The sequence below is a fragment of the Lacerta agilis genome, chromosome 4 (assembly GCF_009819535.1).
Source record: "Lacerta agilis isolate rLacAgi1 chromosome 4, rLacAgi1.pri, whole genome shotgun sequence".
Classification (NCBI taxonomy): Eukaryota; Metazoa; Chordata; class Lepidosauria; order Squamata; family Lacertidae; genus Lacerta; species Lacerta agilis.
In genome coordinates, this window is record NC_046315.1 from 32,422,499 (window position 1) to 32,449,521 (window position 27,023).

General features: G+C 41.3%; 4 protein-coding genes across 5 annotated transcripts in view; 2 read left to right on the top strand and 2 right to left on the bottom strand.

The window, feature by feature from the left end:
* Positions 1 to 12,803, bottom strand: part of SENP7 (SUMO specific peptidase 7) — a 34,571-nt gene extending 21,768 nt beyond the window's left edge. Inside the window, exons 1-5 of the mRNA XM_033146655.1 lie at positions 12,684 to 12,803; positions 8,308 to 8,357; positions 7,175 to 7,273; positions 5,252 to 5,349; positions 991 to 1,182 (exon numbers count right to left, since the gene is read on the bottom strand). Of these exons, the coding sequence (XP_033002546.1) occupies positions 991 to 1,182; positions 5,252 to 5,349; positions 7,175 to 7,273; positions 8,308 to 8,349 (431 nt within the window). The 5' untranslated portion in view covers positions 8,350 to 8,357; positions 12,684 to 12,803. The remainder of the gene's footprint in view (positions 1 to 990; positions 1,183 to 5,251; positions 5,350 to 7,174; positions 7,274 to 8,307; positions 8,358 to 12,683) is intronic.
* Positions 12,804 to 15,737: 2,934 nt separating this feature from the next.
* On the top strand, positions 15,738 to 18,224 carry LOC117045529 (putative protein FAM172B). The gene is made up of 2 exons (XM_033146658.1): positions 15,738 to 16,414; positions 16,950 to 18,224. The coding sequence occupies exons 1-2, from the start codon at positions 16,409 to 16,411 to the stop codon at positions 17,997 to 17,999; spliced, it is 1,056 nt and encodes a 351-aa protein (XP_033002549.1). The 5' UTR covers positions 15,738 to 16,408; the 3' UTR covers positions 18,000 to 18,224.
* Positions 18,225 to 18,329: 105 nt separating this feature from the next.
* On the bottom strand, positions 18,330 to 21,897 carry TXNL4B (thioredoxin like 4B). The gene is made up of 3 exons (XM_033146660.1): positions 21,719 to 21,897; positions 20,907 to 21,058; positions 18,330 to 19,153 (listed from the first exon to the last, which is right to left on the bottom strand). Exons 1-3 carry the CDS (start codon positions 21,848 to 21,850, stop codon positions 18,988 to 18,990), a joined length of 450 nt encoding a protein of 149 aa, XP_033002551.1. The 5' UTR covers positions 21,851 to 21,897; the 3' UTR covers positions 18,330 to 18,987.
* A 136-nt stretch (positions 21,898 to 22,033) lies between these two features.
* TRMT10C (tRNA methyltransferase 10C, mitochondrial RNase P subunit) lies at positions 22,034 to 26,617 on the top strand. 2 transcript variants are annotated; one of them, XM_033146656.1, is made up of 3 exons: positions 22,034 to 22,137; positions 23,119 to 23,174; positions 24,576 to 26,617. In XM_033146656.1, exon 3 carries the CDS (start codon positions 24,619 to 24,621, stop codon positions 25,903 to 25,905), a length of 1,287 nt encoding a protein of 428 aa, XP_033002547.1. In that variant the 5' UTR covers positions 22,034 to 22,137; positions 23,119 to 23,174; positions 24,576 to 24,618; the 3' UTR covers positions 25,906 to 26,617. The 2 variants fall into 2 exon arrangements, with proteins under 2 accessions (XP_033002547.1, XP_033002548.1); XM_033146657.1 differs by lacking the exon at positions 22,034 to 22,137 and adding an exon at positions 22,163 to 22,277.
* Positions 26,618 to 27,023: the final 406 nt, after the last annotated feature.

Here is a 27,023-nt window from a genome sequence, read left to right on the forward strand (position 1 = left end):
GACACTGCATTCCTATGGTGGTGATCCAGGCCAGATCTTTTAAAACTTTATTGTATTATGGTTGATGGCTCCAATGTGTCTACTTTTTTATGTTATGGCCTGCATGCAGGCTTCTGAATTAAAATTCAGTTCCTTCTGCATTCTAATGCATCTATAGCGGATGAAGAGAAGGAAAAAGTGTAGCTTTGCTACTCACCAGGTAGACACTACAGTACTAGGTTTCTTGTTTATTTAAAATATTTGGCTCAAGCCAGGTTCTTACATCTTGCATGCCTCTGACACATAAGTCAACCAGGATACTACAATTCAGGGATGAATGCTTTTTTTCTTGGTCTTCAGTATAGCTGCACTGAACTATAGGTAAAGTTAAACTATTACCTCTCCATGTGCCTTATCAATCAATTATTTTTTCATGTCAAAGGGTATTTTCAATGCAAAACACAGTGTTTGGTTGAGAGGAGTATAAAAAGTCCTATGGGAAAGCCAAGGGGCTCACAAAGGAATGGACAAGTTGCTATTGGTAACATAATTATGTTTTGATTGCAAAGAGAAGGACTGAGAAAATAGTCCAAAGAAGATTCAAAATGTGCAGGGGTGGGGTGGGGTGGGGAATAGAGGAAAAACTGCAACTCACTCTTTTCTGAGGGGCGGGGGGGAAGGGGCAAGAATGGAAATTCATGTTTCCTGCAGATGTTAATGATGCTAAACAAAAGTCAAGCATTATGAGAATAACTCACTATTGAATAATCCAAATAGCCTAGCTGGAATTAGTCCCACTGTTAGAAAGCAACTAACCTAAGTTTTACAAGAGACAAATTTAATCTCATTCTAAACAATCCCAAAATGGAAGTCACTAGGGTGCTTCATAATGATGCATTGAAAGTGAGAAATGGCTGACGTAACAGGGAATACAATCGCATGCAATTTATTTTAATAATATGTAGGCAAAGCTGTATTATGTCTGAGACAGTCAGACTTAACAAAACATACCTTCTAGATATAAAAAGGTTTTGCTGAAGAGGACTTAGTATTTGCCGTATCTCTACACTGTCAACAGATGGTGAGGTTTGTTGATCTGACTGCAACTGGACACCATGAGTTATATCAGTTATAAGTTGTGTCTTTATGTATTTTCTTCCTATTTCCGTCTTCAGGACATTCGTCAAGATAACTTTGGGTTGCCTGTCATACATATAATAATAATGATGATGATAAATAAGGTAACTAAAGTCTGAATAAGATACATGAGTTCAAGTAAGATTCTTTGGAGGGTGTAATAATCCCAACATTGTATTTTCATTGTAGATGCCCTCAGCCAAGAATGTATATTGTTTTGATTTTTTAGAGAGATGGAAGTAAATGTTCTTTCTACACCTAATCTTTTTACATATTCCTCATTGAGAAAGCTTTGCTTAGTATATATTGTGTGCTTGGCCAATGAAGTCTTCTTTAAAGTGAACCTAGTGAATCATGCCTTAAAAGTTTACCAACGCTTGTTTCAGAGGCACCTGCAGTGTACTAATTTATGTCTTCAGAAGTGACAAATGAAAATTAGATGACTTCACTGAAAGATTATGAATGGCAATGTAAAAATCTGCAAAAGCCAAGGTTGAAAATTTTCTGATACAGAATAATCCTAAGGAAGCCAGAGAAATCAGGACTTCAACCTAGAAAGGAAATAGCTGTACTAGAATAGAACCCGCCAATTCAGAATCCTGGCTAGAAGTGCCTCACAGCTGTGTAACGTCGTCCACTGGGTTCAGAGATGCCAGGAAATTGGAGCAGTCTCTTTTTGTTCCTTCGGAGGTCACTTCAGAAAATCAGCTGGAGTCCAGGACTGTTTAGCAGTGTTGAAATGGTTTTCTTTTTTTAAAGAAACTTTTGAACTGTACAAACCAGCGGCTGCTACACTGGCCAACCATAAACCAAAGAAGAGATATGAATGCTGCACAGAACAATAATGAGGCTTCCCTGGAGGCTATCAGGCCTTTATCGCAAATGCAGCATGTAAACATGGCCTCAGAGAGATTATATATAAGAGATGGCTGCAGCGGATTCAAATCTGCACAGAGAAAACTGTCACATGCTAATGTATTCAAGATGTTTTCCACAAATGTGTGCACATATAAAATACAAGCACCAAATAAAGGAAGTTGCATTTACTTTAATTTACTTAAAAGTCACAGCTACATGCATTTTTAAACAAGTTGCATCTCCCATAGAACAGCTGCTAGTTCTGTTGCCTAAGACATGCTAATAGTCATAGTGATGTAGACATGTATCCACTTCACATTTAAGAACTGTCTTGTTTCTTTTACTACTGCTGGCAACAGAGACAACGGCATCTATTTTGTAAGATTATTGACTCAAGCCTAAAATGAAAGTAAAATGAAAGCAGCGCAAGCTGGGCTGCACAAAATAAAACCAGTACATTTATGGAAACATTCATTGCTTTACATAGTTATACCTATGATCTACATAACTGCCCATTAAAAATAATATCTGCTTTGACACAAGCTTTGAAGGCTCCACTGTGCTGACTTCAAGCCAAGAAGCAGAACCCTGAGAGCCACCCAGCAGATCTTCAAGGGGCCCCAGTTACATACAAGTCCTCTCTTCAGCTTCCCTTGCCCCTCATAATTATAGGCATAGCACCAGCCAGTTAGAGTAGTTTTTATAACAACCAAGAAGCATCATTAAAATAAGAATGAAGCCCTAATGCCAACCTTTTTTAGCCTTTAAGAGTTGTTGCATGGGTAAAATGAGACAAATATATACTGCAATGTGTACTGAGTCCATGAGACACGGCAGGAAGGAAATCTAAAACAGTCCGATCCTAAAACCCACTGCTCCATCACATAATTGCCTGCCATGGGGCATACCACCAGTTAAACCAGTGCAATCCCAAACAACATGGTGCTGTTTGTCACTTTTTAGAGCCGGGGTGGGGAACTTGAGCTCCCCCCCCCCACCGTCCTACACCAGAAACCTCTTTGAATTCTGTGGTTTTCAATATCAGGACATAACAACAATCATCTGTTCCTTAGCAGGACTTAAAATTAGGTTAATACAACCTCAGATGAACAGAAACACATGACATATTATATTGTGTGAATGACAGAATTCAAATGAGGGTGTTCTTTCTTTTTCCCATGACTCTGTGTGTGTGTGTGTGTGTGTGTACACCCACACACCAAGAACATAAAAATTACTGGGGAATAATAATAATAATAATAATTTACACCCCGCTCATCTGGCTAGGTTCCCCCAGCCATTCTGGGCAGCTTCCAACAAAATATAAAAAATACAATAAAACTTCAAACATTAAAAACTTCCCAAAACAGGGCTGTCTTCAGATGTCTTCTAAAAGTCAGATAGTTGTTTATTTCCTTGACATCTGATGGGAGGGCATTCTACAGGGCGGGCGCCACTACCAAGAAGGCCCTCTGCCTGGTTCCCTATAACTTCGTTTCTCGCAGTGAGGGAACCGCCAGAAGGCCCTCGGAGCTGGACCTCCAGTATCACAGTAGTGATGGGTGAGCTCGTATGCTTGGCAAAACTGCTAGTATCTGCTGTGTTGTGATAAGAGATGGACCAGGGATTTCTTCCACTGCCTTCCTGTGCTGAGAGGCAGCAGTAGAGGTTAGAGTGCTGAAGCCAACATTGTACAGGGACATGATGGCTGGGGATGTTGTTGCTCCTACTGATGCCAGCAACCTGCATCCATGCTGGCACATCTGCCCAACATAGCAACAATACACTTTCACATCTCTGACTGTGGCAGCATCACCACCCTCCACTGCTATGCAGTGTTGAAATGTAAGGGCAAAGTTCCCCTCCACCTTCTGTTGCCACGTGGTTGACCACTGGTAGTTTTGCCTAGCATACAGCCTCACGGCTCGCCACTTCATTCGAACTAATGGAAATCAAGGAGGTACCCACAATGGACTGTCTGAGGTGTCCAACCATCAGACTGATTTTACTAAGAGAGACAAGAAATATTCTTATAACAATACGTAAGAGAAATAACAGAAAACCTGGAATAATCCTTTAGCAAATAGCAGGACCAGGCATCTGCTTCCACCCATTATGGTCTAATAATTGGTATAATATTTTCATTGCATTCTATATTATAATATGGAATAATCATTTTTACTGTCATATAAATGGTTACGGGTCTGTCTAAGCAATACATAGAACTTATATTTATGCTTAGACCATGTATATGTGGAAGCTCACCTGAAAATCATTTGGATATCCATGTAAATATGCTTGGTATTGAGGTTTTAGATGTGCAACAAGCCATTAAAAGTTTATAACATTCAAGGTTGTGTGAATCGTTACAAACACAACTTACAAATAACTTGACTATGAATGTATGTCAGTATTAGTTATTGTAATAATCTATCTCCCATGAGTTTAATCTCATGTATAAATTATAAATTAAATATAAATTAGAAGTCACCTCTTGCCTTGAGAGCAAACAGAGAAGCACTCTCAGTGCAATGGCATACAGTCATGGCACTCTCCTCTTGGAGATTCATCAAAGGGAGCCAAATAATTTCCCATAAGTGTTGCAAGATTTGTTTCTTTGTACTGGCATCCAAATCCAAACTGGTGGAGATTAAACTTCTATGAATATTTTTGTTGTGGTATAGACAATTTTATATTTTGCTGGTTTCATTGCTTATTTTTAATATTGCTCACCTCAAGATTGGTGAGGTTAGAAACCTAAATCCCCTAAAAATTCAACTTTGAAGACTATGGCTTCCTAGTCAGGCTGTCTTCTGATTAAAAATGCTTGAACAATCATATGACTTGTAGGCTGCAATTCCACTTCCCTGGAAGTTAAGTCCCAATGAACTCTTCTGAGCAGACACATACAGGATTCAACTACATTCTACTAGATTAAATCTGCATACATTTGCATATGAATAAAAACTCTCTTTCTTTTTCTTTGTTTCTAGATCGTACACACAGTACCATAGCAGGAATCACTTTAGAAAATATACTCACTCCTATGTGAAAGAAAACAGAATTTTTCTAGGAAGGCACTTGCCATCCAGCTTTGATAATTTACAAAAAATTAAAAACCTACTACCCAATTAATCAGGAGCACTATTTAATTTTTTTTCTTCATTGATCAATCTAACTGTTTAATTAGCTAAACATTGCTGCTCTACATCATAGGCTTGCAGTACCCAAAATAATCAGCACTGTGGCCTTGAGTTCTGAAGCATCCTCCACTTACCCAAATGCTGGTCCTTCATCATCGATGTAACGTTTCTCAAAAGGTCTTTTTCTTCTCCAGTTTGCGTTAAAATTGTTATTTTTAGACCTTGATGTCCACTGAAATTAAGCGCCAGGCAGCAGGGTGTTTGAACAAGGGGGGGGGGGAGGTGTGAAAAGAGGACAGAAAAAAATGAAGGAAAGCCACTGCCAGCAAGTATTGACAATAATGGGCTAGATGGACCAATGGTCGGACGCAATATAAAGCAGATTCCTAAACAATTTCGTTTATTTCAGTTACTGTCTTGAGTCTGTGGTCCTTCTCAATCCTTAGACTGTACCCAAAGGGCTGCACAAGCGTTCAGTAAATGAACCCAGTGAATGGAACTCCTAACTCTCTTAACCTGCTATTATAACAAGTAATTCAATCTGCTCCGTGTCCCACAAATGTATTGAAATTATGGAAATGGAATGCTATACAGGCAGCAGCATCCCCCCCCCCACCTACACACTTTCAATATATGTGCACAAACACAAATGTAAACACAAATCGCTCCAAACTAGGAAGTGACATGGAAACATAATAAAGACGTCACTGAAACATCTCTGAAAGGATGGAATTGGGGCAGGGGTGGAGCAGGGTATTTGCAGGCTTTTTCAATGGGTTCCAATTATGTGCGATTTGGCATATTGCATCCCTGAAAACTAGCCATCTGCACGTGTAGCCAAAGGCTGTGATCTCAGACCTTGCATGCATAGTGCTAGGCGCAGAATGATCTCTTTTAAGGATAGCCTCCCTTCTCCCACCAGGTCTCTGTGCTTAGTGCACCACCACTGAGCAAAAACATTTGGAGGCTTGGCAAACCTGCCCTTCTCAATAAAGGATTGGAAAACTGTGACCCTCCAGATATTGCTGGACTGTTAACTTCCATCACCTCTGACCAATGGTCATACTCTGTGGGGTTGATGGGAGACCTGTAACTCTGGAAGACCACAGGTTCCCCACCTCTGCTCTAAGTGGAGGCCTCTCCCACCTCTCCTTATAGCATAGCAGTAGGTTCCTTAGTCAAGCCTTCAGTGCACAGACGCTCCCAGCAGAAGCAAAGTCATGCATGTGAGGAGGAGCAGGCTGCTGGATGAGCCAAGGCATCCTCCAGTCCATGGGCTGGATGCAGCTAGCAGGCCTCTCCCCATGCCACCCCCTCTCTCAGGCCCCTTTTGTCCTGCTGGTTCCCTCTGATCAGCTGAGAATGGCACAGAGGGGGGACAAGATTGCAGGGTGGGGAGGTTTCCCCCGTACAATTTTCCACCGCCACAAGTAGGGAACAGCTCAGCAACAGGGAAGAGGAAGCATGACTGAGGCCTGCTATCAAGTTGCCCATGAATAAAGAGTTTGCTTTTTTTCACAAGGGCAGTTTACTGCCTTTCTGTGGTGTACACTGAGAAAGGAAGCCCCCTTTCAGTACATAGCACAGAGACGTTCTCTTTCTCCCTGGACACTTGCTGCCTTTTTGTCTGTCTGAGTGACAGAGAGAGAGAGAGAGAAAGGGGTGTGTATGAGATATCTGTCTGTCCCTCTGCCTTAGACCTGCCCGTTTAAATAGATGGGCTTGTGAGATGCAGTGTCCTTGCAACAAGCACGTGGGGAGGAGAGGACACAAGTGCTTCTTATGAGAGACCCCTCCTCCGTATCTTGCTTTTATTGCACAGAAAACTGCAGCCAAAATGAACAAATGAAAGGTGTTAAGTATAGTTTCTTCCCTCTTCATTTTTCATAAAGTGTCCGCTCAATGTGTTATTTATCATTCGCAGGCATAAATTGCAAAACTAGATCTTTAAATAATTATAGAATATTTAATTTTCAAAACATGAATAATGCTTGCCCTAAAATAGCTCTTCCCATGCCCTTCAAAGCAGTGCAAAAAAACCAAAAACTTCTGTTTACCTCTTGCAATGTGCGATCCCACGGGTGGGAAAGTCTTGACAGTGGGGACTGAACATGGACATCATCTGACTGTGAGGATTTCTTCTTTGGTATTCGATACTGGAATGAAACATTGCATTTGCATTTTTTTGCACCAAAAGAATGGGGGGGGGGACTGAACTCCACACACTAACGTTAAAGGAAAAAGGAACTGAGGTACAGAAACTAGTAAATTAGGATATTTGCATTTGGAATTCTGGGCACTGAACTTGTGAGACTTCCAGTGAAGATGGCAACAAGTAAGGCTACGTATCTGTGAACTCTGCAGACTGGTCTGGTTTTAGTTTGCTTTTATTTTGAATACTGTTAAAGACAGCATGCTCAGCAGCATTTAACAACAACAACAACAACAATTAAATTTGTATACTGCCCTTCACCCAAAGATCACAGGGCAATTCACGACATAAAAATATAAAATGAGAACAAAAAATACGCAATACAACAAAAACCAATAACCCCTCCCCCACAAACATATTTAACAGACCATAGAATGTTAATCAGGCCTAGTCATAGAGAAACATATTCACCTGATGCCTAGATGGGTAGAGAAGGCACCAGGCAAGCACTCCACAAACAGGGAGCCACCGCAGAAAAGGCCCACTCTTGTACCGCCACCCTCTTCATGGAGGAGACACAAGAAGGGGCTCAGATGATGATCACAAGGTCCGGGTTGGTTCATGTGAGAGCCATTTAAGGCTTTATAAGTCTAAACCAGCACTGTGAATTGGGCCAGGAAACTAAATATGTTCACACCATCTTGTCCAGGTGACAAACCTGACCACCAAATTATGCACTAGCTGAAGTTTCCAAATGTCTTCAGATGCAGCCCCATGTATAATGCAGTAATAGCACAAACATATATCAATGTTACGTAAATAAAAGCAATATTAATTAGACATAAGAGTTTTAATTTGCCAAACAGATCAATCTTGCGGCCATTGTAGTTATGCTCATGTATTTTTCATTTCTAAGAATGTGTCATACATTTGTAAATATTAATGTTATTCCGATCCAAATGGTGACATTTTAGAAAAGCTACCAAATATTATGAGCTACACTCCCAAAATAATGGATGTAGATCAAGGACAACTTACTTTAGGCTGACCTGATGATGAATTTTTTCCATGTCCCTCCATAGTTGCTGCTGTACAAGGCAGACAGAAAGTAGTGTTGTGAATCATGTTATAATCAGCATTTCCAAAAGTAGCTAATTAAAGTATCATCAGGAGGCAATGCATATTTCCCAGATGTTAAAGTAGGCACATCCTGGGTGAATAAAAATGCTTCTCTGGTGATTGCTTTCTCCAAAATCTGTATACAGCTCCAAGGCAACTGCTGAGCACAAGGACATCAAATCATGAGGAGGCATTAACTACATGCCCATTATTTTCATTTCTGCTATTGCAAGGACATTAACTGATAAAAAGCTGGTCTGTGCCGTTTCATTCGGCAAGTTCCAAGTTGATTGGAAAACAGAACATCCACCAATCAAGAAGCATCTATAAAGGAACAAGTGGGGGGGAGCCTTTCTATGCTAAGCGCTACTTCGAAAGAAAAAGGTCTAATTTGCACGGCATCTTCTGCATCACAGATTTAGGTTATTAAAACAATTCTGACACAAGCCTTGTACAAAGGTAATGGTGCCATGGAGAGGAAACTTAAAATGCCCCATTGACTGGCATATTCCTCCCTCTTCCTCCTCCTCCGGGCATGTTCCTTCCTTTCCCCCCTCTATTCCATACCCCTTTCTGCACTAGCTATACCGGGGTAGTCAACCTTTTTATACCTACCGCCCACTAATGAATCTTTCTTGATGGTAAAATTTCCTTACCGCCCACCAGTGCTCAATGGAAGGAGGATTCAGCTTGTCCCGTAGAACCCTCTACCGCCCACCTAGAATCCTGAAATGCCCACAAGTGGGCGGTAGGGACCAGGTCGACAACCCCTGAGCTATACTGAGCATTATGTGCAAATGGGTCTAAAATAGACCCATCGGGTTCAAATCTCTGAGTGGCTTTTGGCAGATTTGACTACAACATCAATAGCCCAGATCAAATAGGTACTGTGTTCTGTCTGGATCTTGAGTTGTGCTCCTCTTTATAATTGGTGCACACTCAGTGAATCACTAGTAATGTTAGCATATCTCAGACATAGGCAAACTTGGCCCTCCAGATGTTTTTGGACTACAACCCCCATGTTCCCTAGCTAACAGGACTAGTGGTCAGGGATGATGGGAATTATAGTCCCAAAACATCTGAAGGACCGAGTTTGCCTATGCCTGGCATATCTCCTTGTGGGCTGAAATGTAGTGGTCCACAAGGCTTGGTTTGGCAAGAGATGCTGGTTAAGTGATAGTGTGAGACATCATCTACAGCAGGGTTGGGGAACCTTTTTTTAGCGTGACAGCCACATTCCCTCCTGGGGAACCTTCAGAGGCCAGCGGTGGGCTGACCAGACAGAGCAACAAGTGTAAATGTTATGTCTGTAAAGGAAGCAAGTTCCTACACATACGCACATACCTCTCTCCCTGTCCTTCATCCAGTTAAGCAAGAGGCATTATCAGAGTTCAAGGTCACATCCCAACCAAGCAAAAATGTGCAAATGTGCAAAGCAGAACCAGCTGGCATGCAGCCGAGTAAGTGTTCTGAAGGCCAGTCAGAGTGATGTCTGGAAGGAGCCACGTTTGAGACACACACACACACACACACACACACACACACACAGACCGCCCAGGCCTGGGATAGTTAATGCTAGTTAACTATTAGTGTTGCATTTCTAATTGCGAGAGTAAAAATGATACACCTCCCCCTATAACACATACATGTGTGTGAAGGAGAGATATTAACCGATCAACAACAAGCCAGCAACAAGAACACAATACAATTATCAATGAACATTTGGGGGAAAACAAAAACCAAAAAGCTGCATGTCACTGTAAAAAAAAGTTGCTCTCTAAAAATCACCTGACAACAAGATTCTCACCTTTCTTTTGGCAAGACTTTTGTAATTAACAGCTAGCTGCTTGACATGCCAAAATGCCAGTCAAACCTTTTCTTGGTCTGGAGATGAAGTACTGTAATAAGTTTGTTCCTGGTATGAGCTTTCGTGTGCATGCACACTTCTTCAGATACACTGAAACAGAAGTCACCAGATCCTTAAATATAGTGGGGGAGTGGGGAGGGGTATTACTCAGAAGGGTGGTGGGAATGGGTGATAGGCTGATAAGTGTGGAAAACCTGTTTACGACTCTAAACGGCTGCAATTAGTCTTGCAGGGAAAGGCAAGGGGTGAGATGGCTAAAGATGGCTTTTTTATGTATAATGAGATAAGAATCCAATGTCTTTGTTCAAACCAGGTTTCTCCATGGTTTTAAGTTTGGTGATTAGTTGCAATTCAGCCACTTCTCTTTCCAGTCTGTTTCTGAAATTTCTTTGTATTAAGACAGCTACTTTGAGATCTTTTATAGAATGTCCTGGGAGATTGAAGTGTTCTCCTACTGGTTTCTCTGTCCTGTGATTCCTGAACAAACTCAGTTGGTCTCTAAGGTGCTACTAGAAAGAATTTTCGATTTTGTTTTGACTATGGCAGACCAACACGGCTACCCACCTGTAACTGGTACTGTAATAAGAAAAGCTTCATCTGCTAAATCATTGTCTTTTTGTGAACTTGAACCTTGCAAAAAAAACATCTGTACATCTAGACTGCATCTTTTGCACTGCCTCAATGTTTATAGTATTTTATCTATTCCTATTATTATCAGTATGTGGACCGAGAACTCCCAGAAGTGCAAGCTGGATTTTGAAGGGGCAGAGGGAACCAGAGACCAAATTGCAAACATGCGCTGGATTATGGAGAAAGCTAGAGAGTTCCAGAAAAACATCTACTTCTGCTTCATTGACTACGCAAAAGCGTTTGACTGTGTCGACCACAGCAAACTATGGCAAGTTCTTAAAGAAATGGGAGTGCCGGATCACCTCATTTGTCTCCTGAGAAATCTCTATGTGGGACAAGAAGCTACAGTTAGAACTGGATATGGAACAACTGATTGGTTTGAAATTGGGAAAGGAGTACGACAAGGCTGTATATTGTCTCCCTGCTTATTTAACTTATATGCAGAATTCATCATGTGAAAGGCTGGACTGGATGAATCCCAAGCCGGAATTAAGATTGCTGGAATAAATATCAACAACCTTAGATATGCTGATGACACAACCTTGATGGCAGAAAGTGAGGAGGAATTAAAGAACCTTTTAATGAGGGTGAAAGAGGAGAGCGCAAAATATGGTCTGAAACTCAACATCAAAAAACTAAGGTCATGGCCACTGGTCCCATCACCTCCTGGCAAATAGAAGGGGAAGAAATGGAGGCAGTGAGAGATTTTACTTTCTTGGGTCACGAAATTAAAAGACGCCTGCTTCTTGGGAGGAAAGCAATGACAAAACTAGACAGCATCTTAAAAAGCAGAGACATCACCTTGCTGACAAAGGTCTGTATAGTTAAAGCTATGGTTTTCCCAGTAGAAATGTATGGAAGTGAGAGCTGGACCATAAAGAAGACTGATCGCCGAAGAATTGATGCTTTTGAATTATGGTCCTGGAGGAGACTCTTGAGAGTCCCATGGACTTCAAAAAGACCAAATTTATCCGTCCTTAAAGAAATCAGCCCTGAGTGCTCACTGGAAGGACAGATCCTGAAGTTGAGATGGTTGGACAGTGTTCTCGAAGCGACTAGCATGAGTTTGGCCAAACTGTGGGAGGCAGTGAAAGATAGGCTTGCCTGGCGTGCTCTGGTCCATGGGGTCACGAAGAGTCGGAAACGACTGAACAACAAATTATTATCAGTGACTGGGGATAACACACCATGCATCTGATGAAATGGCCCTAGCCCCCAAATGCTGATGGCATAAAGATCCGTTAATTTCCAAGGCAATAAAAGGCTCTGGGTTGTTTTCGCTGCTGCAGCAACAAGGACATGTCTTACAGAAAGAAGACATGTGGGCAAGGGCTTCATTGTTGTTATTGTTTAGTCGTTTAGTCGTGTCCGACTCTTCGTGATACGCATAATACAACAAACCTGGGGATTTACAACCCCCTGTATACGTTTAACTAGGACGTGGACGACAACCGAAAGCAGCACGGCTTGCTTCCGAGCAAGCATGCACAGGGACTGAGACTGCAATCCTAAACGCGTTTACATGGGAGTAAGAAAGACCCACTGGCCAAAGGGCTGCGCCGTCAACCCCCATCAACAAACACAGATGAGCCCCCCCCCCCATCCATCCCACCCAGTCGCTCGCCTCTGATGGGACAAACATCACATTATTTATGGTGCCTGGGAGTATTTAAAATGCAATCACGACCGCAGGACCAGCATCCCTCAAAAAGGAAGCGGATCCGGGCGTGTTCCGGGGAAAAGAAAACAAACCCGGGGTAGGTACGGCCCCTTCACCGACCCCACTCTCTCCTCTCACCTGGCCACGAAAAGGCCACGCTACCCCTCCGAGCGCGCTCGGCTTTGTTGATCCGGAGTGGCGCCGGGAGCCGCTTGGCCTCCCCTGCGCACTTCCGGCACAGGCGCCGCCCCGCCGCTTTCTCTTCGGTGGGGAAGGCGAGCCAGGCGTTTACGTGCCGGGCGTTGCGCATCAGCCTCCTCGGCTTTCGGGCCTTTCTCCGGCCCAGTTTGCCTTTCCGGGGCTAGCTGAGGAGGCCCTCCCCTCGCATGCACCCCCCCCCCCAAAAAAAATCCCTTCATGGTCTTGTTTCCAAACTGCAACAGGAAAACAAAGCTGAAAAAAGTTAACATGTGGGGTGGTTGTGTTGGTTAATTTAAAGGAAGAAAAATACTAAGCCACTCTTGAGTGAGCTTTGCAGCGCCCTTGCCTGCCTTTTCACACAGTGGGTGTCGCGCAAGCGAAGGGAGAAAAGGTTTACTGGTTTGCCCCTTGGGAAAAAACGGAATACTGTATGAGAGATTAAGTGACGACCTGCAAGGACCTGTAGTGCGCGGTCCTTCTGGGCTGGGTTCCAGCCACTCGTTTCCTTTTGCTTGCCCTCTTGTGCCAGTTAAGCAGTCAGCTCTAACGGCTATCATGTTTCCCTTTCATTTTCTCTTCCTAAAGATATACTCTCACCCATTTCAACTACAGTATTGTTCATAAGACTTGGCTTAAAACTTTCTTTCTGCTTGGAGGTGTAGACACAGTTGTGCCCAATCCCGGCAATATTAAAAGCTTCACTTCTGTCTCCAGAAACAACTTGGCGTGAATCAGGAGATTACTGTTATAAGTACTCTGGTTGGTCAGGTTTTTTTTTTCTCATAACACCTGTGCATCTTGTGGGGTTTTTTTGTTGATAATTTATATACTACGTAATTACAATAATCTCTAAAGGGTGTAAAAGTAACTGAATACAAGCGATATAAAAATCAGTTAAAACTATAAAATTAGAATATGGTTAAACTGTCTGCTGGGATAAAAAAAAATGTCTTAAGTAGTCACCAAAAATTCAACAGAGAGGGTGTAGAATCTTAGAACTTTATTTCTAGTCTGTTTGTATGTAACATAACTAATGCCATTTGCTTCTGTAACCAGAAAAGCTTGCTGAAAGATATTGCCTGCTTTTTGATGTGTGCCAAAGGAAATTATTCGAAAGTTTTCAGATACCCTTTGAAGCTCCTCCATGTTTTTGTATCCTGCAATCCATCAAGTGCTTGAAGTAATTCAGTCCCTGCTTTGTTTCTTAATTAATTCCTGTAAATGATGGAATAACTGATTGGTTCAAAATTGGGAAAGGAGTACGACAAGGCTGTATATTGTCTTCCTGCTTATTTAACATATGCAGAATTCATCATGCGAAAGGCTGGACTGGATGAATCCTATTATAAGAAAAATCTGCCCTTATTCCCTTATGGGGTACACAAGAGCCCTTGTAAAGTGCTTTGCAGGTTCTCCATTGGTAGGAGTAAAAAACAGGCCAACCAGAGAATAATTAGAAGCAAGCTAGTAAGCTTGATCTTTATTGTTCTGTTGCAACAGGGTACCTTCCTCACACACAGGTGAGCAAGGAAGAACCTCAAACAAAGGGCTGCCTGTCCTTAAAAAGACATTTCAAAAAATCCCCCCTTGGAGTCCGCCCCACCCCCAAAAACCTCACACATACATCACAGAAGAGCTGCAGCCCAAAGCCCATCCCTCAGATACATCAGACCTACACCACAAATTGGGAGGGTCAGAGGAGGTAACCTGAGAGTTCTCACACCTGTGCCATCTCTCCTTGACTGGTAGGGCTAATGCGAGGCTAATGGCCCATCATCTGGCACTCAGACAGAGGGCTGCTCACCTCCTCCCTCCTTGCAGAGAAAACACTTGGTCAGCTGGGAGTCAAAAAAATGGTGTCAGGCCTGCTGCTTCAGACATGTGGCCTTGTTTCCTTGGTACATTTATGAACATTTATTATATATATATGTAAGACCTTAATTTCTTACAACAACCCCAAGCCGGAATTAAGATTGCCAGAAGAAATATCAACAACCTCAGATATGCTGATGACACAACCTTGATGGCAGAAAGTGAGGAATTAAAGAACCTTTTAATGAGGGTGAAAGAGGAGAGCGCAAAATATGGTCTGAAGCTCAACATCAAAAAAACTAAGGTCATGGCCACTGGTCCCATCACCTCCTGGCAAATAGAAGGGGAAGAAATGGAGGCAGTGAGAGATTTTACTTTCTTGGGCTCCATGATCACTGCAGATGGTGACAGCAGTCACGAAATTAGAAGACGCCTGCTTCTTGGGAGAAAAGCAATGACAAACCTAGACAGCATCTTAAAAAGCAAAGACATCACCTTGCCGACAAAGGTCCGTATAGTTAAAGCTATGGTTTTCCCAGTAGTAATGTACAGAAGTGAGAGCTGGACCATAAAGAAGCCTGATCGCCGGAGAATTGATGCTTTTGAATAATGGTGCTGGAGGAGACTCTGGAGAGTCCCATGGACTGCAAGAAGATCAGACCTATCCATTCTGAAGGAAAGCAGCCCTGAGTGCTCACTGGAAGGACAGATCCTGAAGCTGAGCCTCCAATACTTTGGCCACCTCATGAGAAGAGAAGACTCCCTGGAAAAGACCCTGATGTTGGGAAAGATGGAGGGCACAAGGAGAAGGGGATGACAGAGGACAAGATGGTTGGACAGTGTTCTTGAAGCTACCAACATGAGTGACCAAACTGTGGGAGGCAGTGGAAGACAGGAGTGCCTGGCGTGCTCTGGTCCATGGGGTCACGAAGAGGACAAGAGTAAACAAGAAGTGATGTATAGCCACCTAATGGCCTTTCCTTTCTGTGCTTGCCAAAGGAATGTAACAGATAAGGGGCCTGAATTATAAGAAGGTGTGAAGGAGTTACCCCATGTTTGGTTTTCTCAAGGTCTTGATAAGTTAGGACTGGTCTAATAGCCAGGAGGCTCCTGAGAGGGAGGAGGGAGCAGGAAAGGCAGGGACTGGTCTATGCTTATCTGGGAGTTCCATAAAATTGGAAACCTGAGTTTGCTGCTTCCTCTTCTGCGTGTGTGTGTATGATTTTGGTTATATCTTTCTGCATGTAATTTTCTTAATATAAATAAATAAGGGTGCAGTCCTATAATGCTTCTTTGAAAATAACTTCTGTTGAAGAGTAGAAATTGCGAAGCACAAGTAGATGTTTAGATGTGTATTGTGGGCATCTGTAGGTTTACAACCCCCTAGAGGTATCAAGGTTAGTTTCATACATCACATTCATAAGGAGTAGGCATACAATATTCTACATAGTGAAGATTTGAAGTTGTGTGGATTGCATAGGTGTAATGTTGTATGTGTTTTGGCCATATAGGACACATATGGCAGTTTTAACTTGGGAGCAATTTAAGAATTCAATATGGTGTTTACTGAATTAAAGAACTGGATGAAATGCAAAGAACAAGGAAACCTCAAGACAACAAAGTTTAGAAAGCACTTTCCCACATTATCAATTTTCATGCCTATCTTTAGCATGTGGTACACAACTGAGTTTGTAAATTGTTTGCCCTTACATTTGGCACCATAGCTATAGTTGATTAGGAAACAATAAGTCCTGAACTACAACATCTTAATAGTTGTCTCTGTTCAGACAGATCTCTGAAGCAAAATATCCAGAGGTACCTAGAAGCCTTTGCTGTTATTCTCAAGCAACATGAATGTAAGTATGTTCTGTATTTAGAGGTGTCTGTGCAGGGGGCATAAAGGGAGAGGAGATGGAGGGAAAATTCTGCTTCACAGCCAGAAGTCTTGGCACCAATAGAACTACTTCACTGGATACTGGCAAAAGTCAAGTAGAACTACACTAGAAATATATCCTGGGTTTAAACTGATCTATTTTTTATCTGTTACTACAGTGGTGGCTAAAATTACCCAGTTCAGAGAAGGCTCTGAAGGTATCTACTAAAGTTTTACACTGAAGTTTAGTGGGTTTGGGCCTCACCAGCACTTTAAAACATCTAATAAACCTCTCATCATTCTGTGCTACGTTGAAAATGGAACACGATAGAAATGCAACAAACAGAAATATTTGTCACTTTTTAAGTTGCACTGATTTAAGTTAAAGTTATTTTTACTGCCATCCCCATCTGAACAGTAATATTTTAAGATTTTCTACAGTATTTTTACAAAAACTTGAATGTAGTTTAAGAAATGTATTATTTTTTTGTTTATGTCATGATCTGTTTTATTTGTAGTGGTCACAGATGAATGAAGATTTGAGCTTCAGAAAACTAATAAATGGTTCAGAATGTCCAGAAACTCTCAAGTATGACTTTAATAAAAATGGGGAGCTTAGGCATATGGATACCAATGAACCTTTTGTTTATGATTATCAAAATTCACATACTGCCAATCACCGACATTATCAATTTCTTGGATACTTAATTACTCAGTATGTTTTTGAGCTCCTGGAAAAGACATGCAAACTGCAAAAGATTTACATCCCAACAGATGCTCCAGACAATGAACTTTGCAGTTTTTTTTTCATGAGTGAGAATGCATTAACTAATTGCTCAACTTTAGTCGTCCTCCTTCAAGACAAGGGACCTTTTCGTGCAGGTCAGTGGGGACAAAAAGTCATAGTTCGTGAAGGCCTCCAACACGGATCTCAAATACCATTCATCATAAAGGCTCTGCAGTGCTCTTGGGGAGTGATTGTTTTAAATACCAATGATAACTTCATTGAACTGAAGACAGAACAAGAATGCTTAAGCCTCTCTGAGAAAAAAGACTCCACATGTCCACTACAATTACCCTCGGCAGTCCCAAAGAGAGAGAGCAGTACTCCTGAAGAGCATACAAGTTACGTTTGGGACCATTTCATTTCAAAGAGCACAGCAGAAAAGGTGGCTTTCATTGCCCATGGCTATGGAGGTTTGGTTTTCATCGACCTCCTCATGCAGAGAACTTCGGAGGTAATGAACAAAGTAGGTGCTGTTGCACTTATTGACTCCACACACCACACACCGCACCAGACACAAGGCATTTCCCAGGTGCAGGCCTGGATATGGAAACATTGCCGAGAGTGGGTATCACACAGTGAACCTTTAGATAAGTCAGTAGGCTTTATGGTGAAAGTGGATTGCCCTACAGTCTCCACAGGGACTGAAAATTATAGCCTGGCTCCTTCCTCTAGTCTACAGTCCATTTTCAAATATCTTAAGAGTGCACTGAAAGTCTTCACTAAACAACCGGGCAATCGTTCACCTATTCTAACAAGGAGCAAATCAATGAAAACAAGTTAAGCATCTGTTATTCATACCCATTTTTTCTTCTAATAGAAGTTTTGTACTAGTTTCGATGCTAAAGCTTATTGTTGAGGTAAAAGTACTTTATTTAGATATTGAGCATACCATTACCAGTCTAATATTTGTTGTCCCATTTCCATTTCTGAAAGTTTATGTGAATGTTAATATAACAACCGTTCCTTGTTTCTGGGAAAACTTCCTTCCTTCCTTCCTTTGAAAAGTCTGGTGTTTAATCTGAACCAGCAGTAAAAAATGAATAAATCACTGAATATATGCATTGCAATTGTGAGTGGAAAGTTTAGTGCATAGCAAAAAGAATTAGAAAACTTTGCTTGAAAGATGGGTTTACTCATTGATCCTTCCTATTGCATCATCATACTTTGACACAATACAGTTCAGTTTAATTCTTAATATCTTAAAATATTTATTTTTTTAATAAACTAATTTTAACATTTAAGTTCCCACCCACCATCCTTTTCCAAAAAAGAATTTCCCATTTTGGGTTGTGAAACTAGAAATACCTTATATTTATGAAGATGTAGTGTTGAGTTGATGGCTGGGAAGTGAGGACAGATAGTGGGAGCAGTTATAACATTTCAGAATAAAAACCCAGTCATTACTTTTACCTTTTCTTCAGGATGCTTCTAAAGGACATGGCAGCTCTAGAATAATTCTTGTTAATTATATCCTTATGTAGCCCAAAAGCATTTATTTAGAACAAGAACATATTACTCTACTGCAGCTTTTTTGACATTAGAATTAAATAAGTTGCAGCCTAAGCAATTCCAGTCAATTCCATTGAAAAATGAATTAATGAAAGTCTGTCTCTAAGGCTGACCAATATGATCCTGAGTACAAAAGACTAGTCTCAGCTCCTTTCTTCCATTTGCTTTCAAAATGCAATTGGCATACGTTTGGAGAAGATGTGGAATCATCAGCTTCAAGCAGTTCATATTCCACCTTTCACTCCTCTCCCAGTGTGGCATTAAATGCCTTGATACAGAAGGTCATACTTGGGAATATTCTTTGGATCAATTGGGCTTCGTACGATTAGTTTTCCACGCATTGCTCCACGGTAAATCACCTCAATCAAATCTATGAAGTCTTGTTTTGTTTTGAAACTTCCCACAAATTTAGTGTGATCTGGAGATCTAAGTAGGAAAGCAAAAGGGAACAAAGTAAATGAAAGCTGGAACAACATACAAGCTTAAATTCTGAAATAGTTATAGTTCCAAGTCTGACCCCTAAAAAAACTCATGCCACAAATCTGCTAGTCTTTAAAGCAGGGATGGGAAACTTCTGGCTTAGGGGCCAAATGTAGCTTTTTGAGACTCTACCTCAGGCTTTGAGACACTTCCTCAAGTACTTTGGTCAGGCTGGAACATGTTCTTAACTGTGATGTTGCATTTTGCTTACCTGGATGGAGAAATGCAAATCACTTAGCAGGCTGGGGAATCCTATGGGCCCACTCCCATGGGCCAATTTTGACAGGTGGGCAGGATACCGGTAGTTTTGCACGAAACAGCCTCGCTGACCAAATAAAGAGGCCTGGTGGGCCAGAGGCTCCCTACCCCTGGCTTACAGGCTTTGATGATTAAGAGGGATATATATATCCTGTTAAATGTGGTATAGAAACCTTTGGTTTTTGCGTGGTTGAAATGTAGCTTCTTGCACAAACGTAAGGGCTGCATCCTTCACTTCCACTTGTGCTTGTCCCTGCCCACGAGGTTGTCCATGACAAACTGCAACCTTCCAGCTAAACAAAGTTCCCAGCCCCCGCTTTAAAGTGACAGAATGCATGTACATGAACCTTGCTGGATCAGATCAAAGATCAATGTAGTCCAGCGTTCTGTTTTCCAGATAGATGGTTCCAGGAAGCCCACAAGACATTCATTTTTAAAAACGCATTCAAGGCAGCAGCTTCAAGGCATTCAAGGCAGCAGCTTCAAGGGCGGGCTTCTTCTGAACATGGTTTTATTCAGCTATAATTGTTTTCTCCTTGAACTTTGGCTCATCCCCCTTTAAAGCAACCTGAGCCTGTGGCTGTTGCGTTCACTGTGGCTCTTGAGGGTTGTATCCAACGTTAAAACAATATTCACACCAAACCCATTAATGGACACGAATAATTTAGGTCTATTGATTTCAATGAGTCTACTCTGAGTAAAATATAGCTAGATACATTGGGAATTAAGGAGTAAATCCTTTGCAACTCTAGATTTGATATGACTTCTGTACACATTAGAAATGGTATAGAGATCCTGATTCACAGTAATGGGAATTTCCGTAGTACATTTGATACATGCATTTAAAAATCTATGTTGCAATTAAGCAGCCACTCTCCTTAGTGTTAAATAACTACTTTTATTGTTAAAATATTTCTATACCACTTTTCATTTACAAAAAAATACCAATTATGTTCACAGTAATAATACAAAACAATATTCAGTAAAATATTTATCAATAATATCAGTTAATGACCAAGTACCTTGGAAGCCTGTATTAATAACATTAAAAGGTAAAAAGTAAAGGACCCCTGTGTGGTTAAGCTTAGTCAAAGGAGACCATGGGGCTGCAGCGCTCATCTTGCTTTCAGGCCGAGGGAGCACCCGGTGTTTGTCCGCAAGGGTTAGGGAAAGGCTATAGATGTATAAAATTACTGAAATGTTTAAAATTACTGAGGGTAAAGTAGTGTCTTGTGGCACCCACACTTTATTTTCTACAGTAATGTAGAGGGATGGAGTAAAAATCAGAACATAAAATAAGGACTTGGTCATATTATGATAAATCTGACAATATTTATTAGGTCTTTTGTGCATTGTTGACGCTTGCTAACATCACAAACGGTCACAAACAAATATCATACCAAGAATAACTCGTACTTGGGTTACATGAAAACCAACTTACCCATAATCTACTTTCATATGCTGCCCGTTGAAAAAGAAGACAGTTGATGGAATATAGCTGATGTCAAAATATTGGGTGTACACTGGCACTTTGTTTACATCCACCAAGTAAATTGCAGCCATTTTACTTAAGTCATGAGATGTTTTTGCAAGCTGTAGAGAAAAAGTTATAAAAAGTTATACTGCCCAATGTAAGAGGGCAAGGTCTTGAATTAAATTTAACACATTTTGATAACAGATAGATAATTGAAGCACCAGAGCATGTGGGGTTTTCTTTTTTTGCGGGGGGGGGGGGAATGACATGAAGGGATAACTAATGTCAAGTTTACTTCTGGGGCCAACACCAGCACAACTTTGTGCTGTCAGAATATCAGTAGGGCTGAAGTGTTGGTAATCTGGGTTAGTACCAGGATACCAACAACACTATCTCTTGCCATACAGTTCTAAGTAATGTAAATATTTTAAAGGGGAAAGTAAAATAAACCAGTAAAAATAAAATTTAAAAGTCTTCCAAAGAGTGGCTGATATTTTTACCCCCGCCTCCTTTCCCCTCCCCTCCCGGGTTCCCTTTTTACACTTTTATACTGTAAGCCTCTGCATGGCACCCCTTCTTTGTAAAGCACAAAGTACGCAGATGCTACTAAATTTAGTAATAAAACATTTATTATTAAATTACTTATTATTAACATTGAATACTTTCATATTAATTATGGCAGTAAAATGTCCTCTTTTGTTTTATTCACAGCGGTGGGCGTGGGGGGGGGGGAAATGTCTGACTTGGTTGTCCCAGACAACAAATTCCCACTGGCTCACAATATCGTCCAGCTGCATGCAAACAAGATCTTCATCTCTGCCAAAGCGGAGGACCAGGACTTTCTCGGCCACGCTCTTGATTGCCTCATCCACCTCCTTTTTGCTGCCGAGTTTGGGCAGCAAGAAGCTCATGGCGACTGAGCGAGGCGGGCGGCTCAGACCAGCTGCAGCAGCGCGCCCACCGACCAATACGGAGCGCATGCGCACAACTCTTCTTGCAGCGCCCCGTGATTGGCTCGGAAGCCGGCCAACCAGTGGCAACTATTGCTCAGCTCCTTCCGAAATAGAGACGTTAGCGGAACCATTCGAGAGAGAAGGGGGGAGGGAGCATCCGCATACCCACTTCCGGCGGGAAGGTGATTGGAGCCGGACCGGGCATGTGCGGAGGAGTGGCGCGCGCGGACCTTCAGTTGTTTGAGGTGATTGTTTAGGATGCCGCCGAAAATATTTTCTGAGCGGGTGTGGTGCTGGGATAGCAGAATGTGAACGGAATTACGGACCTCCAAATATATAGAGTTGCGTTGGCGCACGCTGGATTTCTGGGTGTACCTACTCAGAAGTAAGTCCCCTCGAGTCCAGCTAAGAGTTACTCCTAGGTAAGCCTGTATGTCAGACATGGCCAAACTTGGCCCTCCAGATGTTTTGGAACTACAGTTCCCATCATCCCTGACCACTGGTCCTGTTAGGGTTGATGGGAGTTGCAGTCCCAAAACATCTGGAGGACCAAGTTTGGCCATGCCTGTTGTATGCTATAGGTTTGTAGCCTCCATCTGGTTGAAACTAATGGGCTTAAGCGCATTTAGTTGTGCTTTACTGTGGCTGCTGTGAGGAAGACACTTGAACGAATGTGTGGAGCTGGAAGATGGGTCTTAAAAGTGCACAAGGCAGTGAATGTTGATTCCATAGAGAAATAGATAGCTCCCTCTTTTTCCTGCTTCTCCTTTTACAACTGATTTCCTTGTTAAAAGATCACAGGAAGCTACGTTATACTGAGCTAGATCAGCGGTCCGTTTCAGAATTTTCTGCAGCTCTCTTATGGTTTCAAACAGGAAGGCCTACCTGGAGATTGAATATGGGACTGTCCGCACAGTGCTCCACAACTGAACTATGGCTCTTCGGTTTCTCTTCCCCAGTGGTGTAGATGGCGAAAGGGAGGTGTCCTGATAAAGGACAACACAGGCGTGAGAAGACTCACCTGGGGGGGGGGGACCCTTAAAAGAGTTATCTGCAGTCTTCAATAGAGTTCTATATGACATGTAGCTTTGCAGCTTAAAGAACAATTCCATATGATGCTGTAGCTGATCACTGATGGAGGAAAGTCGTCAAACTTCTTATTTCTTAAAGCACTTTAACCATGTGGAAACCAGTTTTAATATTCTCAAACCTATGTTTTCTTCCAGAACCTGTGGGCTTCAAAGCATAGTAGCAAGTAACAGAATACTTGACAAAAGGAAAGGTAACTTAATATTTCTATAAAACCAATCTTCTTATTTCATAGATATTTATGGCCCGAGGCCCAATTGCTCCTAGTCCTCTTTTTAGGACTGCAAATTGTGTTTACTGAATTTGGCCACCAGCAATAAAATTAGTTATATATAAAGTTATTTTGAATCAAGGTGGTAATGCAGATGGAGCTCATTTGAGAGCTTTACTGAAATTACTGGGGCTCATGTACTGTAATTAAAGATGGGCATATAAAAAAGTTTCTGGTCTGTGAGATTTTCACATGAGTTCTTTTAAAAGTCTTGTACATGCTGTTTCCACATTAATATTTGGGTTTTTTAAAAATGCATTTTGAATGTATTTTCTCATATGAATTTATAAACATTTCATTTCAAAATATTGAGTTTTTAATAAATGTCTGATGTAAAGTGCATAACCTGTTTTCCCCAGTTAGGAAGACTTTTGCATTATGCTTTGATATTGGACAATAACTTTGTTGCTGATGTAAGTGAAGGGCCTATGAGGGTGAAAGGAGGAAAGGCTGATAATTTTATTGGTTCTTCAGTGTTATTTGTTGTTAAAATATCAGTGCATGGAGCTATGATAGAGGGCAGGGTTATTGAACTGAGGAATTCTGATGCTCCTCCTTAAATCCATACATTGAGTTTTCCAATAAGTTCTGCATATGACACAAACGTATCCCTCCCTTTGAAGAATCCCACAGCTTTGTCCCACCCCAGCTCTTCCTTTTATGTCCAGCCTTTTATTTCTCAATATGTATCACATTCATTTTTCCAACTGGCATTTTCAGTTGCCTAAAGTCTCTTAAATTTTCACAGTACAATCCTATTCATTAGGGCTTGGGAGATAGTTTTAGTTTTAGGGTTGCATTCCCTTATGAGGAGACTTCCAGGGGCTGTGTGCAAGTGGAAGGCAGGGTCAGAGGCAAAAGAGGGTGGAGCAGTGGACTGTAGCCACCCAAAAACCAGCCATTTCTATAATACCCCTCCTCTTCCAGGAAGTAAATGACATTATTACAGTTTAGTGACACATTCCAGTTACACTCAAGCAGGGCATGAAGGAAGGCTAGTGAGGGGTGTGGCATTGCATAGGAAGGGTCCTGTCGGTCAGAAGAAACACTCAGAAGGCTGCCTTTTGGCCATGGTTCCCCCACCCCTCCTTTAAATCTTTAACCTGAAGAAAGTCCCATTGAGTTTACTTCTAGGAAAAGAGCTACAGAACAGCACATTTAGACAGCTTCATCAGTTCTCCCTTGCAAGACTAGAATGCATATTTTTACTGACATACAAAGTGAGCAGTATACATATTAATGGTATTTTAAGCTAGTTAAGGTTAGGAGCAGCTTCAGCTTGCTAATACTGAATTATCTTTTGTTTTCTATGTATGATTGCAGATAACAGTTGAACATCACATTTCCAATTACAAACTTTAAAAATATGCATCTATTTAATATTATTAGAAGATCTGTCTTCCAATTAGCAGCATCAGATGGGACAAAAAGGAGATTATTTTTAATAATGCCCAGCAGAGTCATAACTTGTAGAACTTTGGTTTTGTCGGCTTGGTTGAACAAGGACTCCTCCCCAAGTGCTACTGAGAAACTAGATTTGGATGGATGGAAACATGTAGTGCGGTCTGCACAGCAAGAAGAAGCCACTGAAAGAACATCACAGAGTGAAGAAGATTCTTCTTTAGCGGTTACTAGGGAACTTATTGAGATGTGGAGACTGTCGGGCAGACTTGTTCCAGAAAATATTAGTGAAGAAGAGTTCAAGATTTTAACTGAATGTCCCACCAAGAGTTCCATAAGGAAGTACTTAAAATTCTTGGCTATAAAAGAAAACAGGAAGAAAGCTGAAAGAGAAAAGAGAGAAAAACGAAATGAAGCAAAGAAGGAACGAATGCTAAACACTCAGGAAAATGCTGGTGGTGAGCTAGAAAACACATTTCTCCCTAAGCTTTGGGCTAGGTCACAGGATGCTGCGTACAACTGGAGAGCAGCCCAATCTATGATCTTTGGTCAGCCTCTGGTGTATGATATGAACTACGAAAATTATATGTCACGCAGAGAAATGGAGAATACAGTGAAACAGCTGATGGAATGTGAAGGGGCCAATCGTAGAGCTTTGGACCCATTTCACTTGCATTATTGTAATCTCAAAGCAGGTAGTCCGTATCACAAAGAATTTGTCAAACGTTACGGAGAAGCATGGGACAGGTTATTTGTGACTGTGACAGAAAAGTCTTATGTTGAAGTCTTTCCAAAAGATCAACTTGTCTACTTAACTGCTGATTCTCCCAATGTGATGAAAACATTTGAGCATGATAAGATATATATAATTGGATCAATAGTTGATAAATCAATGAAGACTGGACTCTCCCTTGCTAATGCAAAACGGCTGGACTTGGCAACAGCACGCCTTCCTTTGGATAGGTGCTTGCAATGGGGGGAAGGTGCCAAAAATCTCACTCTGGATCAGATGATGCGCATCTTATTAACTCTGAAAGATACTGGGGATTGGAGGGAAGCTCTGCAGTTTGTTCCACAAAGAAAACACGAAGGCTTTGTGGAAGTGTCTTCCTGGTCAAAGCAGCAAATTGACACATGGAAGAAAACAAAGTTGCATGAAAAAATGGCTGGTCAAAGAAAGGCACACAAGCAGTTTGCACAACATTTTTCCAGGAGGCAAGCACAGAAAAACTGGTGGGAAGATGTGTCTTAATAGCATCTCAGCCACCCAGTGTTTGACTGATTGTAAGTTTGAATTAAATCAAGATTTTACCTTAAGATTTTAACTGCTTAAACTTTTCTCTAGCTCTCGAGTTGCATGGTTTCAGCCAAAGTGACACAAGAACATGCTTTTCTACAAAAATGAATGTGACAAATTTATTGCCTGTTATTCAATATTCAGTGATAAGTTCCAGAAGTTATTCAAGAGCCCAGTAATATTAAAATGCGACAGTGCATGTTGTAACCTTCACTCCTTAACTACCCTATTCTAGTAAGGGAATTGGCTTTCAGCCTGTGGATGCCAAATGAACTTCCCTCACAATACTTACCTATAAGATGAGGTCATGAAAGTTTATATCATTCACAAGCACCCTTGGCTTCAAAAGAGCCACAGATGCTTATGTCCAAGGTGTCAGTAGCCCATACTTGGTAAAGCAAAATAATTTCTTAAGCCCCCACTGGCTAGCTCAGACCTGAAGCAACTGAGAGTTCAGCAGCATGCTGCTGTTGCTGTAATAGGAACAATTTCTGAATGCTAGGGCAGCACATTGAATTATATCTGCTTTATAAAGTTGTTGGACAAGAAGACACCAACATTTTCTGGTAAATTGCAAATATGACCATTGTATTCAGGTATTACCTAGACGTATGTAAATACGACCTTAGCTGTGGTAGCATTGAAAAATAAATGGAAATTTATTTGATTTATGTTAGTTATGTTGCCTTTTTTAAAATATAGAGAAAGCTGGATATTTAATGTTAATAACAAATTGGATCCATCATCATTATTGTGGCTTATGTGGTGCTTTTCGGCCCAAGGGCCGCCCAAGCATTGAACAACTGATAATTACAACAAAAGATACAATAGAAAAACAATTCTAAGAACATAAGAAGATCCTGCAGGATCAGATTAATGACCCATTAATAGCCAAGTACATGTCTATGGAAAGCCCAAAAGCAGAATATGAATGCAGCTCTCCCCATTCATGGTCCCTAGCATCTGGTGTTCAGAGGCATACAGAGGTAGTATACATCCATCCTGACAAGCCACCATTAATAGCCTTTAAAAAAATAATAATTTCATTTTGAATTTTTATTGCAAATTACCGG